Below are 16,399 nucleotides of genomic sequence, written 5' to 3'. Positions count from 1 at the left end.
TTAAGACCAGTCCCATTATACCGTACTGGATACAATGTGCTCTTAATTTATAAATGGGCTACCCTCTGTATATAAAATATAAAGGCATGTATGTTATACATACAAAGTAAGAAATATAAAAAGGAGATGGAAAGAAAAAAAAGTGTTCTTCCCTATAAGATCCAGACAGAAATTCAGTGTAATTAGTGAGACCGTGTAAAATGTACTCTTAATTTATAAATGGGCTACTCTCAGTATATAAAATAGACAGGCATGTATGTTATACATATAAAGTAAGAAATATAAAAAGGAGAGATGAAAAAAGAAAGAAAAAAGGGTCCTTCCCTGTAAGATCCAGACAGCAATTCAGTGAATTAGCAAGACCACGTAAAATGTCTGAAGAGTTTCAGTGTTGGCCAATACCTTTCCGAAAAATATCTAAGCTATGAGAGCACTAAGTTTCCATTTCAAGAATTTAGCAGAGGTTTCCAGTTAAACATTCAGTGAAGATGCTGTGGTCTCCTTAATGTGCAGAAAAGAGGCCTTTGAGGGTCTGTCAAACAGAAACAAACAAAAAGCCACTCATTTGTAGCTGGTTAGTTATCGCCTCTTAATCAAGTGTGTGTAGTGCAGAGAATCAAATCCCAGACCATCAGCGTTTGAATATGTTTGATGAAAGATTCCAATGAAGGGTCTGAATTCTTCCTAGATCCCAGAGGGAATGGGGCAGGACGTGATGGCAATCCCCAATCCACCCCAAAGGTGGCTGGTCCAATCTTAACTCTTGAAGTTAAAAAACACACCAAATGTTTCTATAGCATTCTTTCTGCTGCATTTTCTTTATTTCAAGCCACAGGTCTACTTGGAGGGTCATGCAGCAAGTGGCTTATAAATAAAATCAGAGTCTATGAATAGTGTCATCACATTAAGAGACAATTGTTGGATTCTCTCATTAGGCAAAGAGCTCGCGTCTTTGGACTCCATGAGTTGGTATTATTTATGGGATACCTAAAATGGGGGACAAAAACCACATATATCAATAACAACATACATGCAGTTCAAGAATTAAGGCAATGAAGACTATTTAATCATTTCTGGAGCTACCAATTCCACATGATTTCTAACTACTGCTTCAGAGTTAAAAGGTAACAAATATAACTAGGCCAATTCCAAAATCAGCAAATATTAACACTATTGCTAACTGTTTACCAAGGCAAACAATCCCCAGTGTTCTCAAATCTCAGCATATGTTACCAAGAAAGAACCTAAAGGTGGTAACCTTATCTCTTTGGAAGCCTAAGAATTCCGCAAGTAATGTACCCCCTAACTTAGAGATAGGCTATATGTCTCAATTTTCAGGGAGAGCAGGCATTTTTGTCCCGTCACGGTACCAAGAGGCAAACAGGAGAAACAAAAAAAAAAAATCAGTGAAAACATTCCGGTGCAATATTTCTCTCCCTTTTCCAAACCATCCAGAAAAACTGAGGATAATGAAAAAATAATAGAGCCTTTCCTAAAATAGCATCTCAGTTTCTTTATAAATCTAAATTATAGTTCCAGGGAATATGTAGACTTTTCCACCAAACATTCACAAGAAGCAGAAAGAAAAATGGACACCTGCTAATTCTGTAAAGGCTTAAGTATACAGAAGCCCTTTGTAAGGTATAAAGCACTAATACCAGTATGAGGCATTGTTTTTATGAAAGCAAAAGATTTGAACAAATTTATCCTGAGTGGGAAAAATATGGAAAAAAGGTAATCTAGTTTTAAGTTCTCGTGCAAGTAACCCGTATTTTTATCATTAACAGGTAACCTCATGTTCTGCTGATGTCAGTAATTTTCATCCCATATTTATATACAGCTCTAAACTGAGGATGCCCAGTGGAGTTAAGGCTTGTCTGATTTCTACAATCTGGATATTCCCTCCATATCAGTTAACTTTACATTTTGTACGTGAAACCCAGGCCACCATCTAATTCGGAGAAATCATTCAAGTCTTTCCCTAATTATGAAACTTTAAGAAACATTTCACTTTCTTGGTAACATATGGAAGAAGTCATTGCCATCTAAGCCCTTCCAAAAAGGATTATTAAATTCAACTTAACACAGGTTATGCAATGTATTTTACAACGTGCTGAGCAATTGTACATTTCTAAGAATATTCAGAAGTTAATGTGCAAAAAATAATGCGGTTTTAATTTCAACTCCAATTTCTTTTAGCAATAATTTTTAAAACTGCAGTTCACAAAATACAGTCTTACAACTAAAATAAAAGTCACTATCAGGTTTCCCCAGTTCTAGAGTTTTCCGGAGACTCTGCTCAGACATACTCTGGTCGAAACTCTTACCAGAACTGAAATATTAAGACTCGCAGAGCAAACTTTTTGAAGCGTGACCAACTTCTGGACGTTTGAAAGCCAATGTAATGAAACGTCAGAAGTATACTTAAACGGTCATCTGTCACTCTGGAAAGTCCTTCCATTTAAGCATTCATAAGACTACTTTCACGTTGGCTTTACTGCTGCAGCTGCCAGCAGAAAGCACCCCCCCCAAAGAAATTGCCGTTTACTGCAAATAAAAGAATGAAGCAGAGTCGCAGGCCTCAATTCTGACTGCCTCAGGGATTAAGTGGTCTAACTAATTAGACCTTTCGTGGATTTTCCAGGTTCCTAAGCATAGGGAGAATGAAAAACACTGAACATTTTCTGCTGAGTTATACACAAATACATTAGCGCTAACTAATAAAATTGTCTAATTTAAAGAGTAACTGACCTGAGATGTACCTTGCTCCGATTAACATTACCATGCTACTCACTATAAAAAAGCCCAAGGGTAGACTACAGAAGATACTAGGGTCACCTGTGGTCATCCAAGTAGAAGGGGGTTCCAGTCAAGCAAACCAAAAGAGAGACACATAATTACAATATTTGTGTTAAGAATCACATGACAGCAAAACAAAATAAGTTATAAAAATAGTATATTCGTAAAAGCTAGCAAAGAGTTATTACTTTAAATCAAAAATATAATCAATATCGAAGGCTTACGATAGTTAACAAACAATACAGAGAGCATGCCGCAAGTAGCCGAGAACATAATACATATAGACCCGCATAAGCCTTCTACTGGCAAAGCAAAAGAGAGGTGATGGAGAGAGAGCTTTTTGGGAGGCTGGTGATTTTAGCTTTCTCGACTCTTCCCCCGAAGATACTAAATGTGCAATCCAATTCCCCCAAGGTTCAAATTACAGATCCTTTAGCTATCAGAAAAGAGTTATACTGCTCTGCTGAAAATGAACTTCAAACCCAACTTTATGCTAAAATATTCGTTTTGTTTTCTTCTTTCTCTTAATTTAATTTGTTTTTCATTTAAATCCAAGTTAGGTAACATACGGTGTAGTAATGATTTCAGGAGTAGGACTTAGTGGTTTTGTTTTCTTTTATACATGGAACTTTCTGTGTGTAAGGAAATATACCTGACAATATTACTGTAATTATACACTAAATTGTATGAGCTAATCAATCAATGTATTGATCTAGCTTTTTATAATAAACTCGACACCCAACACGGGGCTCAATCTATCTGTTTATTCATAGTAAAAACTCTACACCCAACGTGGGGCACAAACTCATGATCCCAAGATCAAGAGTCACAAGCTCAACCGGCTGAGCCAGCTGGGTGCCCTGTGATTTTACATTAAAAAAAAAAAACTGCCGGGGCGCCTGGGGGGCTCAGTCGGTTAAGCGTCCAGCTCTGGGTTTTGGTTCCAGTCATGATCTTGCAGTTTCGTGAGTTGGAGCCCCACACCGGGCTGTGTGCTGATGGTGCGGAGCCTGCTTGGGATTCTCTCTCTCCCTCCCACTCTTTTTTTTTTTTTTTTTTAATTAAAAAAAATTTTTTGACGTTTATTTATTTTTGAGAGACAGAGATAGAGCACGAGTGGGGAAGGGGCAGAGAGACAATGAGACACAGAATCCGAAGCAGGCTCCAGGCTCTGAGTTGTCAGCAGAGAGCCCGACGCGGGGCTCGAACGCAGGAACCGTGAGGTCGTGACCTGAGCCGAAGTCGGACGCTTAACCCGACTGAGCCACCCAGGCGCCCCTCCCTCCCTCTTTCTGCCCCTCCCTTACTCACGCTGTTTCTGTGTCTCTCAAAATAAATAAATGAATAAAATTGAAAAATTAAAAAGTATATATAAAAAATAAATTAATTAAAAAAACTCCCTGTGGATGCCTGGGTGGCTCAGTAGGTTAAGCATCTGACTCTTGATTTTGGATCAGGTCACGGTCTCCTGGTTCATGGGATCCAGCTGTGTCTAGCTTTGCACTGACAGCACAGAGACTGCTTGGGATTCTCCCTCCCTCCCTCTGTCTCTGTCTCTGTCTCTCCCTCCCTCTGCCCTTCCCCTACATTCATGCATGCTCTCTCAAATAAATAAACTTAAAAAAATAATTAAAAATTTGCCTGAGAATATGGTTGTTTTGATATTTCCTAACCTGAATTCTGTCAAAATCCCTTCCGTTAAAGAATATTCTTTATACACATATGCTTCTCTTGAATTTAAAAATTATGTTTCTGTAATATTTAATGCTCTTTATAAAAGAAGCCTGTTCAAAATTAACCTCCAAATGTTAAGGATATACAACCACTGGATCGTCATTTCTTTGCCTTTTTGGGAGAGGATTTTTTCCCCTTGCCTTGTATTTCTCTCTCCTTAGAAGGTAGATTAAAGAGGGATATAAACCATTTGTCTTCATTTTACCATTGCTTATGTTATTTTCCAGATAAAAACAAGGTTTCTTTTTGTTTCCACATTTGTGGAGGCCACATTTTAACCTGATTTTAGGAAAGGGAACATATATTCTAGCTCTTTTAGAGCAAGCCATCAGTTATGCTAGGTTGTTTTTCTTGTTCGTTTGTTTGTTGTTGTTTTAGTTACGCTCAGTGCTGAGAACTGCTTTCCTGACATGGCTACAGTGAGTTCTAGTTTGCGAAGAAGATCGTGAGCAGGGCCTGCATTCACAAGTCCGTACTAATTTAGGTGGCATGGATTTAATGGAAATATATCCTTTTTGGTGACTGACCGGTATCTCCACACACACGCTGGTTATTTAATAGCTGTGTGCATTTAAACACATTTAAACCAATGTGAACTGTTTCCAAAATGTTGTTTTGGCGTGTCTGGGGTGCAAATGCGGAGTGCAAAGCCAAGCTCATCATTTCTGATAAGCTCTCTCCAAAAAGTATCAAATCTCCAATCACTTCTACATTTTAAAGACACACAAATGTCTATTAAAAATTGTTTACGGTATATTCAAATATAGTTAGAAATAAGAAATATGACTTCTTCGAAAGTGGCAAACTGCATCAGAAATTAAGAGAACATACTATTTTTTCCAGAATAACAGCTTATTGATATATGGTTATATGGCTTACACTGCTTAAAGAAATACAATTAGCATGTCATTGGCTGAATATGATTATTCTGATTTAATGTACAGCTTAGAGACTCAACATATTATATACATTAGAGTGATTTTCATCAATCGACTTCACAACATTTACAAACTGGCTTCAATGCACTGCGGTCTAATTGTAACAAAAAACGACGTAAAAAATCTACAACTCTCAAAAAAATCAAATTACTTTTATCATCAATGCTGACAGCAGAACTAAAGAAATCATGTAATTTTCTCTCATCAACTTTTTCTTTCATTTGAAGTTTATTGACAGTAAGGTATGCAAACAAAGTGAAAGGATCAACTGGTCTTGGGGTAATTTTGCAATTAAAATTTTATCTTCAACTGCTACTAAGAAGTGAGTGTGTGTGTGTGTGTGTGTGTGTGTGTGTGTGTGTGTGTCGCACTGTGGTGCAGGGAGGGACACGGGGATGATTGTGTTATTTAAAAAAAAATCCAGGGGCACCTGGGTGGCTCAGTCAATTAAGTGTCTGACTTCAGCTCAGGTCATGATCTCGTGGTTTATGGGTGTGAGCCCCGTGTCGAACTCTGTGCTGACAGCTCGGAGCCTGGAGCCTGCTTCGGATTCTGTGTCTTCCTCTCTCTCTGCCCCTCCTCTGCTCACACTCTGTCTCTGTCTCTGTCTCTCTCAAAAATAAATAAACATTAAAAAATGAAATAAAATAAAATATGAGTCAGAGAAATCATATGACTCAACTTCTCATTAGCCAATGATTGAGGACAACTAGAAAATAAAAGAAATCAGGGTGCACGTATGTTATATCTTGCACAGCAACTAGCACTGTGCTAGGAAAATACTTATGATTGAGAGGTTTAATTACAAAGGGTCTCAAAATTGCAAAAGGTATAGTAAGAAAAGCTTTGCCACCACCTTATAAAAAATGGTTTACTTAAGCCCAATACCTGCCTGCTTAAGGGACTGAAAAAAATGGTCCTGTATTTTCTGCCAAGAGCATTTCCCAATCTGTTATGACACTTCTAATTTACAGTTTGGTACATTTCCTCCTCTCTAACCCAATGTACATTCGCTAAGAACTTGGAATCAGCCTAGGAAGCAGTGACATAGATTGAGCAATTAACATAAGTTTTGGTTGGTTCAGGTCATGAAGACAGCCCCCCAAAAAGATAAAAGAAGACACTAAGTGAAAAAAAGAAATAAAAAGAAGAATCTAGTTGATTTTCTTTTTCATTGAGGAGAAAGAAATCATTTTACTTTTAGAAAACTAAGTTATCCACTGAAGTCCCAGGAATAAACTTAATAAGGAAAAAACAGGCAGGACACAATTAAGTATGTATATATCAACCTGATAACCTACATCTCTAAAGTGTTCTGAAAATGTTAGAAACTCTGGACAGAAGCCACTGATTTTCTTCATAGCAGCCTTGCAAAGTGTAAATGGTTAGACACTTAAATAAGTTATTTAACGCACTAAGACAAAGCGGCAAGAATAATAAAAACATTTTTACCACTTTCTGAGGACTGAGTTGTAACCCAACCCACTGACTTCATCACAGCTTTCTTCCATGTAGAGTACCGAATTTCACTTTCTAGAAATAGAAGGTGGGAAACACGTAAGTCTGAAAGTAGTTTACTGAGATATTCTACACACCACACTCATGTTCACTCAGCATTTTGAACAAATTGTGACACGTATTAAAGTCAAGTCCCTCGCATGGGGGCCTTTACCAGAACTCAGACTCAGGAGAGTACGGGTCCTGGCGACGGCCAGGGACTGGGAGAGACACACGCTTGGAAGGTGAAGGGGCAATTCAAATTCAACATGGTGTACGGGTGGAGGGAGGCTGGGACACAGGCTACCTGGGAGGACCAGGCCACTCACAAACAAGTAGTGACGAATTAGAAAGGGAAATCCCATTTGACGTCCTTTATCTTTTTTCAGGGGGTACGGGGGGGGGGGGATGTGGGATACAGGGTATACTGTAATATGTTAAGACTAGAAGGAGAATTACTTTTGGTGTAGCCGAAGGACTGAACAAGTATGGATTTCTCACAAGATTCAAATTACATTCCTGTGAGGCAGGATTTCTGTAAGAAGGAAATCCACGATAAGAGAACTAAACAAAAATGGCCACCGGTGCGTCCCTGTGAGGCCTCCCAGCCTTTCTGTAGCACCTGAAGCCTGTGACACCTGGGCGACACTGCTCAAATATCACTTGCTTTAGAAAGCTTTCCAGGGCCCCACTATGCCCCTCCTCTGTCTTCCCACAGCACTTCACACTTCAGGCTGTCGGCTGACCACAGTCAACTGTCATGGCTTTGTCTGCCTCTCCCAAGATCCAGGAGTCTCCTGAAGGGCGAAGACTTGCTCTTGTTCAGCTCTATATCCCCATGTCGCAATTTCTGGCCTGTACTCAGCTCTAAAAAAAAAAGTTTCCTGGAGAATGAACCGTTTATCTGTAGATGCCCAGCACGCACGTGTGTGTGTGTGTGCGCGCACGTGCGCACATGCGTTGTTTGCTGTGGGGAGAGGAGTAGGGCTGGCGAAGGGAAGGACAGCTGACCTAACTGACCCACTCTGGGCCAAGGCCATAAAAAATAGCAAAGAAGGCTCTCCTCAGAAAACAAGAGACTCTCTGGTCAAAACTTCCTTGTTAAGGAGTGGGATCAGCATCTCGAGGCCATATACTCACTCTGACGATTGTTTACTAAAAAAATGATTTTTTTCAGAAGTAGAAAAATGTTTTGAACTCCACATTCCATGCAATGTGAAAAGTTAAAAATTTCCTACATATAGAACATCAGATTTCAAAACACGTTTCTACACTGAGTTATGTGGTATACCGTCTGACTATAAAATTACTAGTGTTACAATCCATTTTCTCATCTGTGGAAAGGAATAAAATTAAGCAGCGCTGGCTTAGGCTTCCAGAAAATTGAACACACGTACATTTGGAAGCTTATTTCCCAGTAGTGTAAAAGCCACTTGGATGCTATATTACACTAAGTTTTTAAAAAAAGTTATAAAACCAAATTCAATAGTGCAGCAGGATTCTCGCGCAGAGAGTCGTGACATTGAGGCTTTTCTTCCCAGGAAGCAACTTGACTCGTGCCGGCACCGCTCAGTTGGGTTCGTACACAAAGAACTGAGCCCCGAACGCCACGTGGCATAGTTTTTTATGTATTCACTTCTTTGTCTCCCATATATGGTAACACACAAACATGCAGTCTGATGAAATGGTTTCGTGTTACAAGGTCGCGAGGGATGTTGTCATGTACGCATATAACCAGGTTGCTTTGAGGCTTTTTTGTTTTCTTTCTTTCCTTAGGGAGGGGATCCTGCCACAATATATATAAAACCTTATCTTTATACTCACGTTTATTTCAACCTGAGGGATGCACCACTGTATTTTAATAAAGGTGTCGGTCAGAGCTCAGTTTGTTATAAGAGTGAGTCAGGTATTTAGGTATTTAAGGCTCACTTATTGACATTGTTGCTACTTTTGTCGGGCTAGGCCTGCTGTGCTTAAAAGTTACCAGAATGTCCCTTAGCCTAGCTAATCATGTCCTAAAACTAGGCCCCTGGCACCAAAAGATGGTCAGTTATCTCCCTTCTTACTTTTAAAAAAGGCTGTTAACAAGTTAGAACTGACAGTTTGGCTGTGTTATCCTTCTGCATGAAAATATTGTAAATAGAAGCGAATGGCAAAAGAAGGGATTCTGGAAGGTTTTTTTAATATAAGGAACTTCTGGGGTGCTGGGGTGGCTCAGTCGGTTGAACGTCCGACTCTTGATTTGGGCTCAGGTCATGATCTCGGTTTGTGGGATCGAGCCCTGTGACGGGCCCCGCACTGAGCGTGGAACCTGCTTGGGATTCTCTTTCCCCCCCTGTCTCTATTTCAAAATAGATAAATCAAGATTTTAAAACCATAAGGAGCTTTTTCTCTCAGCCATACCCAGCGTAGCCAATCTAACACAGTGGTGTTTGCTATTTTACTTAGTGTCTTAACCCACAACAAACACAAAGGCAAACTCTCTCTCACTAAGGTCCCCTCCACAGGATACCATTACATTTTCATTTTTAAAAACAATTGATTTTTAAGTAATCTCTAGGCCCAACGTGGGAGCTTGAACTCACGACTGCAAGATCAAGACCCCTAAATTTCCATTTTTGACACATACCCTCAGCATTGATCTGGGGTTCAAACCGCTCCATTGTAACCGCTGACAAATCCTCGGGCTCGAGGCTCCAAACACCAACTCCTTCCGCAGCCCCCGCTGCCATGGCGGCTCCCAGGGCGGTTGTTTCGGGCATCGAGGGCTTCACTGAGGGAAGAGGGCAACAGCAACAGCTTTCATCAGCATCTTCGCAGCTCCCTACGCCTAAAAGACCCGTTCTTGCAAAAGAAATACTACTTTTGGCATGTAAAGGACCCAACGCTTACTGACCTACTGGGATGTACAGAATGTCTGCTTGTAGCTGCATAAGGATTTTGTTGTTGGTCATCCCTCCGTCTACCTGCAGATGGCTGAGTGGTATTCCACAGTCGCGGTTCATGGCATCCAAAATCTTAAATAAACCAATGCAAGGAACATAATGAGCATAATTAAACTGCTACTTCGTAGTAACATCTCTGAAAATGGCAGTCTTCTGATCAAGAGCTTCCCAAAGTCTACAGAATAAAATTTAGATTTCCTGTCAGAGAAAGACAGATATCGTATGTTTCCACTCGTATGCAGAACTTGAGAAACAAAACAGAAGACCATGGGGGAAGGGAAGGGGAAAAAAATAGTTTCAGAGACGGAGGGAGACAAACCGTAAGAGACTCTTAAAAACAGAGAACAAACTGAGGGACGATGGAGGGGTGGGGGAGAGGGGGAAACGGGTGATGGGCATTGAGGAGGGTATTTGCTGGGATGAGCACTGGGTGTTGTATGTAAGCGATGAACCAGGGGAATCTACCCCCAAACCAAGAGCACACTGTATATACGCTGTATGTTAGCCAACTTGACAATAAATCATATATATAAAGAAAATGTAGATTTCTTATTTTGGTCTTCCAAGCCTTCCTTGATCTAGACACACCGATCTTTTCCCTCACTACACTTCTGCCCTCACCCTTAGAGCCAGCCATGCCAAACACCTCAATTTTGCACCCTGGTTTCCTGCCTCGATGCCTATGTTTGAGCTATTCATTTCCTTTGCCTAACATGTACCACTCAGCATCCGCCCCCCACCCCCCGCAAGGGTAAAACACCCAGCACCTGGTGGATAATAGGAATTCCAAAGGTTATGACAGCAGGGTGCCTGGGTGGCTCAGTTGTTCAAGCACTGCATCAGGGTGTCTGCTGTCATTGGAGAGCCTGCTTTGGATCGTCTGTCTCTCTCTCTCTGCCTCTTCCCTGCTTGCACGCACTCTCTCTCTCTCTCTCTCAAAAATAATAAACATTTTAAAAAAGGTAATGACAGCTAAGAAAAAGAGGAAAAAATTTGCGAGCAGGGGAGGAGCGGAGAGAGAGAGAGAATCTCAAGCAGGCTCTTCAGGGTCAGTGCAGAGACTGACGTGGGGCTCAAACTCACCAAACAGTGAGATCATGACCTGGGCAGAAATCAAGAGTCAGATGCTTAACCGAATGAGCCACCCAGGCACCTCTGATAATTTAATATATTTACGTTATTTAATAAACGTTCAGCATTAATATATAATTTGTTTAAGAGTGACAAAAGCACATTAAGCACAAGAAAAAAGCCCATATTATTACCTCCCGGGTTTGGAAACAAACAGCTTCTAATGCAGCAAAAGCAATATGGCATTTATTGGTGAACTGAGTGAGTCCACAGATGATCCTAAAAACACACACAAAGAGTTGTAAGATTAAAAAAAAAGACTTGTAAGATTAGAGTGGAGTAAACGAGTCACCAATCTGAAATGTCCTGAATATGGAAAGGTTGACCTCGGTAGATACAGACGTTCAGGGGAAAAAAAAAACACATAAAAAAAAACGGACATAAACACGAAGCAGCTTGGAAAAGTCATATAGTCCGCAATCCTGCATCCACATAGGAAAAAGTCCAGGATCCAGATGAACAGATGACAATAACATAACACCAAATCAGAATTCATTTGGACGATGTCCCTTGTGCGTAGCTTGCAGATGCCTTGAAGATAAATGATCACAACACTGACACGAACATGGACTTGGCAGGCAGGGCCTTATTGTCAGATGATTTGTAACCTCTTGGAATTTAAAGGTTCTGAAGTTATGTGCTCCAAACAGAAGAGGTTTCCTCGACACTTTAAAATCATTTGAAAATAGATAGGAAACTAGGAACTAAGTCATTAGTGACTTTAGTAAAATAAATCAAGACCCACAAAAGCATACCTCGCATGCAGTTCTTACCCTCTGGCACTGGGCTCCCAGTAAGGCGCATACAGCCCTGAAAACGCAGGGACGAAATAGCAGCCATAAGAAGTACCTACTTCTTTAGCAAGTTTTTCTAACATTAAAAAAAAAAAAAAAAGGGAGAAAAACAAAAATTACTCCAATATATTCTATTGTTTTCGTCAATAAACACAGCTGTATAAAAAATGAGGATACGGCTTTTGATTTCTTATTCACTAGTGCGGCACAATGTTCCTACTTCTGGCACTAAGCGAGGAGGGGCGAGAACCAATTTGCCCGCACCGAGAAGTAAAGGAGCTAGACTGCTTTCATTAAGGTGTCGTAACTCATTTCCACGATTTTTAAGGTTGTTGACTAGGAGATAAAAAAGCGGCCTCCAGGGCGTCCCCAGTCCACAATGTGTTTCTGATTGTCCCCCCCACCCCCTTCGGGCCGAAGTAAACAAGTAGATGAAAGAGAGGGTAATGAGATCACATAATTATCCGTAGATGGGAAATTGCCATATTACTACTTAAATGATAGGCACTGGGGTTTTAACGCTCACTCTAATCTCAGAGGTAAAGCTCCTTCTCATCAGATAAATTTAAATGGACCACTTTACCTGCAGATTCTGGCAATCTTTGCTGTTGGATTTTACACTTGGGTAGTTTTTATGCCCTACCTTGCCAGTTTATGAATAACCATCACTATTTATGTCAATTTGTTGTTTTATAAATCTTCACAAAATAGTCTTTTGTGTATAAATCAAACTCATAATAGGAATTCATTTCATTTAATGTCACATATGGCTCAAATCACAAGTATTCACACAAAGCAAAGGTAAAAATTTCCATTATTTAGATCCCAATCCTTTGTTGGAACATACTCACCGATTTCCTCTGAGCTCTTTATAATTCCAAGATTATCCCTTAGCCAGCGAATAACAGCACCAGCTATAGCTACAGAACCCTATGAAAGAAACGGAATCCGAGAGAGAATTTATATTTTCACTATAAAAAGATTTTATTAAGCATTTCTCTATGTATGACAAGATGGATACAATTTAAAAGTTTCGACGTTGGGGCTTTTACAAATATCAGAAACTAGGTCTATTGATGCAAACATGGTTTCATACAGGTCATTACCGACATTTTTCATGAGCTAGGGAAAAGAAGTGAGCTCCCCAGTACACCCTTGGGCCTCTACGATCTGTTGTTCTATGTACTGTTGCTAAACTATGAGGTATATTATCATCCGGAAAACATTCCCGCCTTATCCACTGAGTTATCAGGAGAGGCCACATTAAAAGGGTTTTTCAAGCCCATTTGCTGTATCTAACAGTATATTAAATCAAGCAACAACAGCAAAGTTAGCCAAGAAACTACAAAGTAATAACTCAACAAAACCACTAAGGGAGGGAGCCAGCCGGGGGAGGGAGAGGGGGCTGTGGCAACAAGGAAGAAAACATGTGCTTTGGAGCCGGACGAACAGGCTTTGGGTCCAAGTTCGAGCTCTTAACTGCTGTGCGATCTTAGGCAAATTAGGCTTAGTGAGCCTCCTTTCCGTCACCTAGAAAATCATGGTGACTATACTAACACCTGCTCAAACTACGATGAGGCTCGATAGGAGAATGCAGGGGAAGGTTAGTACCGAATGTAAATATTACCTTCATCATTTGTTTCTGTGTTGAAAAAGTATAATCCAAATTCCACTGATTGATGAATGGACAAATATAGTATATCCATACAATGGAATATTATTTGCTCACACAAGAAGGAATGAGGTTCTACTACAACATTAAGCTTGAAACTATTACGCTAAGTGAAAGGAGACGGTCACAAGAGACCATAAAGCGTATGATTCCATTGATGTGAAATGTCCAGAATAAGCAAATCCACAGAGACGAAGAGTAGATTAGGGGTTGCTGAGGGTTGGGGTGGTGGGGTTATTCTTTGGGGTGATGAGAATGTTTTAATGTTGGATTGTGGTGACGGGTGCGTGACTGAATATACTGAAAACCAACAAACTGTCTACTTTAAAAGGATGACTCGTGTGATAGGCGAATTATATCTCAATAAAGCTATTGTAAAAAGATCTTGAGGGGCGAAAAAATGACCAGCACAAACCGTTAGGAATTCCAAAAAAAGTTCTTTGGTTCTGACTTTTCATTTCATACAGGCTATTAATGTAAATCTTTTCCACAGTTACCCCAAACCCAAATATCAGGTGATATTAAGTGCAGGAAGCAGAATGTTTTTCTCTGTTGCCTACGTCCCTGCCTCCAGTTTAGTTAAGTGAATTACAAATGGTCACCCCCTCTTGCTGTCAATTTCCAGGCTGTAAACAAACTAGATGTAGAATATGTTGATTCATTCTGTCATTCAGAGCTTCTATGAGAGTAAGTCACTATATGTTACTGCAAAACTGCAGAACACTGCTACTGTCCTCTTTATACACTGGCTTTTTAGCTATAAAAAATTGCTGAGGAAGAGAGTTGACGTTGATGTGCAAATTTAATCAGGTTTTTTATTTATTTATTTTTTTAATGTTTATTTATCTTTGAGACAGAGAGAGACAGAGCATGAACGGGGGAGGGTCAGAGAGAGAGGGAGACACAGAATCTGAAACAGGCTCCAGGCTCCGAGCCGTTAGCACAGAGCCCGACGCGGGGCTCGAACTCACGGACCGTGAGATCGTGACCTGAGCCGAAGTCGGACGCTTAACTGACTGAGCCACCCAGGCGCCCCTAATCAGGTTTTGAAGATGGGGAAAAAATTCAACACATACCAAGGTAGGTGAGGTATGTAAGACTCTAACCCACTGGTCTCCCTCTGGCAAAGTTTTCGATACACTTCCTAACTTTGATATGTTATATATTTAGGTCCTTAGTGGAACCATCAAGGAAAACTAAGTGATTTTTTTTGCTCACAGAGACTTCAGAATTGACTCTCGAATTTCCTTCAGAAGCAAAAAATTCAGAGATAGTAGTTGCTGAAGACAAGTAAATGCGTAAGATTTTCCAGACCAACGAGGTTCGGAAGAAATATAATGTGAGCCACGTATGTAATTTAAGTTTGCAGTTACCATATTGAAAAAGTAAAATGAAACAGGTTAAATTAATTCTAATACATTTAAGCGAATATATTAAAATATCATGACTGCCACGTGGACTCAATATAAACATTACTGAGGTATTTGATATTTGTTCACGAAGTCTTGGAAATCAGGTATGTATTTTACACTTACACCACATCTCAATGTGGCCGAGCCACGTTTCAAGGGCTCAATAGCCACCCGTTCCCAGTGGACCACACTATTGTACATCTGATTGGAAAAACAGGTGTCCTCCTTATACTCTCAAAAGACACTGGCCGCACATCATATCTGACCAGGAAATGCATACATTTTCAATAGTTTCAGGGAGTAAACTATGAACTTTAAACAACTACTGTGCTTAGAAGTCTAGCGGAGTGGTTTTGGGGCCGTTAGCTAGCGGAGGTTCATACGTTGGGAATCCAAATGCCGATGCACCTCATTTCCATGGAAAAGGCAGGATGTTACAGGCTTGAATATTTTTTGGGTTTTTTTTGAGAGGAAGCAATACGGTTTTAGGAAAAGGACTGTCAAGGTTTTAACAAAAAGAACTGGTTGTGGACCAGAGGGCATTGCTTAGATTGAAACCAAAGGAAAAAAAAAAAAATACAAAGTTACTATCAAAGCTCCAGAAGAGCATTATTTTAAATCTGGTCATCAGGAATGTACAGGGCTGTTTAGTTGTAAGTGAAAAATAAATGTAATATAAGAAAATAAGAGGTAGGTTGAAAACACTTATCTGAAAGGAGAATATCGTTTTGGTGCCAGGATAGAATACATGGTATTCGCTAGCCTTCTAAAAAATTAATTAAAAATGGGAGAAACCTCCACGGTGAGCAAAGACGTGGTCTTTCGCATTCAGGGGCAGGGGATAAAGCGGAAGGCGCCGTAACGCTTTCGAGATGGGCGGGAAGAGGAACACAGGAACAGAAAGCTAACACGACAGACAGAAGGTCGCTGTCTGCTTGCTATCAACTCCGTTACGCTCAGTCATGCCCTAAATATAAAGATTCAGCACTTCAGAGCATCATCTACAGATAGGAATGCACTCTAAGATAAGACCTATGGGAAAGGTGCACGCAAGCCAGTCGTACCCTAGGAAGGACATTAACAGAGATGAGAGGGTAGAAAGAAAAATAAATGAAATGATGAACAGGACAAGAGGAATAAATCGCTTAAAAACTAGATACATAGCCTGGAAAGTGGAAGCTTAAGAAACAGGCTAGGGGAAGAGTGAATTAAGAACGATGAAGTAGGGGCGCCCGGGTGGCTCAGTCAGTTGAGCGTCTGACTCCTGATTTTTGGCTCAGGTCATGATCCCAGGGTCATGGGATCAAGACCCACATCAGGCTCTGTACGGGGGGTGGGGCCTGCTTTAGATTCATTCTCTCTCTCTCTCTCTCCCTCCCTTTGCCCCTCTCCCAGCTCACATGTGCTCTCACTCTCTCTAAAATAAAGAATTAAACTTTAAAAAAAGTAATGAGGCAGATCTAATATAGTGTCATAG

General features: G+C 40.3%; 1 protein-coding gene across 2 annotated transcripts in view; it reads right to left on the bottom strand.

Annotated features, from left to right (window-relative positions):
* Positions 1–798: 798 nt before the first annotated feature.
* The window catches only part of GK (glycerol kinase), a 75,387-nt gene continuing 59,786 nt past the window's right edge, over positions 799–16,399 (bottom strand). Inside the window, exons 13-20 of one of the 2 annotated variants that reach the window (XM_042975006.1) lie at positions 12,690–12,768; positions 11,818–11,914; positions 11,179–11,263; positions 9,865–9,985; positions 9,598–9,741; positions 6,924–7,004; positions 2,752–2,838; positions 799–987 (exon numbers count right to left, since the gene is read on the bottom strand). In XM_042975006.1, the coding sequence (XP_042830940.1) occupies positions 977–987; positions 2,752–2,838; positions 6,924–7,004; positions 9,598–9,741; positions 9,865–9,985; positions 11,179–11,263; positions 11,818–11,914; positions 12,690–12,768 (705 nt within the window). In that variant the 3' untranslated portion in view covers positions 799–976. The remainder of the gene's footprint in view (positions 988–2,751; positions 2,839–6,923; positions 7,005–9,597; positions 9,742–9,864; positions 9,986–11,178; positions 11,264–11,817; positions 11,915–12,689; positions 12,769–16,399) is intronic. The other variant, XM_042975007.1, reaches the window with a different exon arrangement.

This window comes from Panthera tigris, chromosome X, assembly GCF_018350195.1.
Source record: "Panthera tigris isolate Pti1 chromosome X, P.tigris_Pti1_mat1.1, whole genome shotgun sequence".
Classification (NCBI taxonomy): Eukaryota; Metazoa; Chordata; class Mammalia; order Carnivora; family Felidae; genus Panthera; species Panthera tigris.
This window is presented reverse-complemented; position numbering and strand designations above follow the sequence as displayed.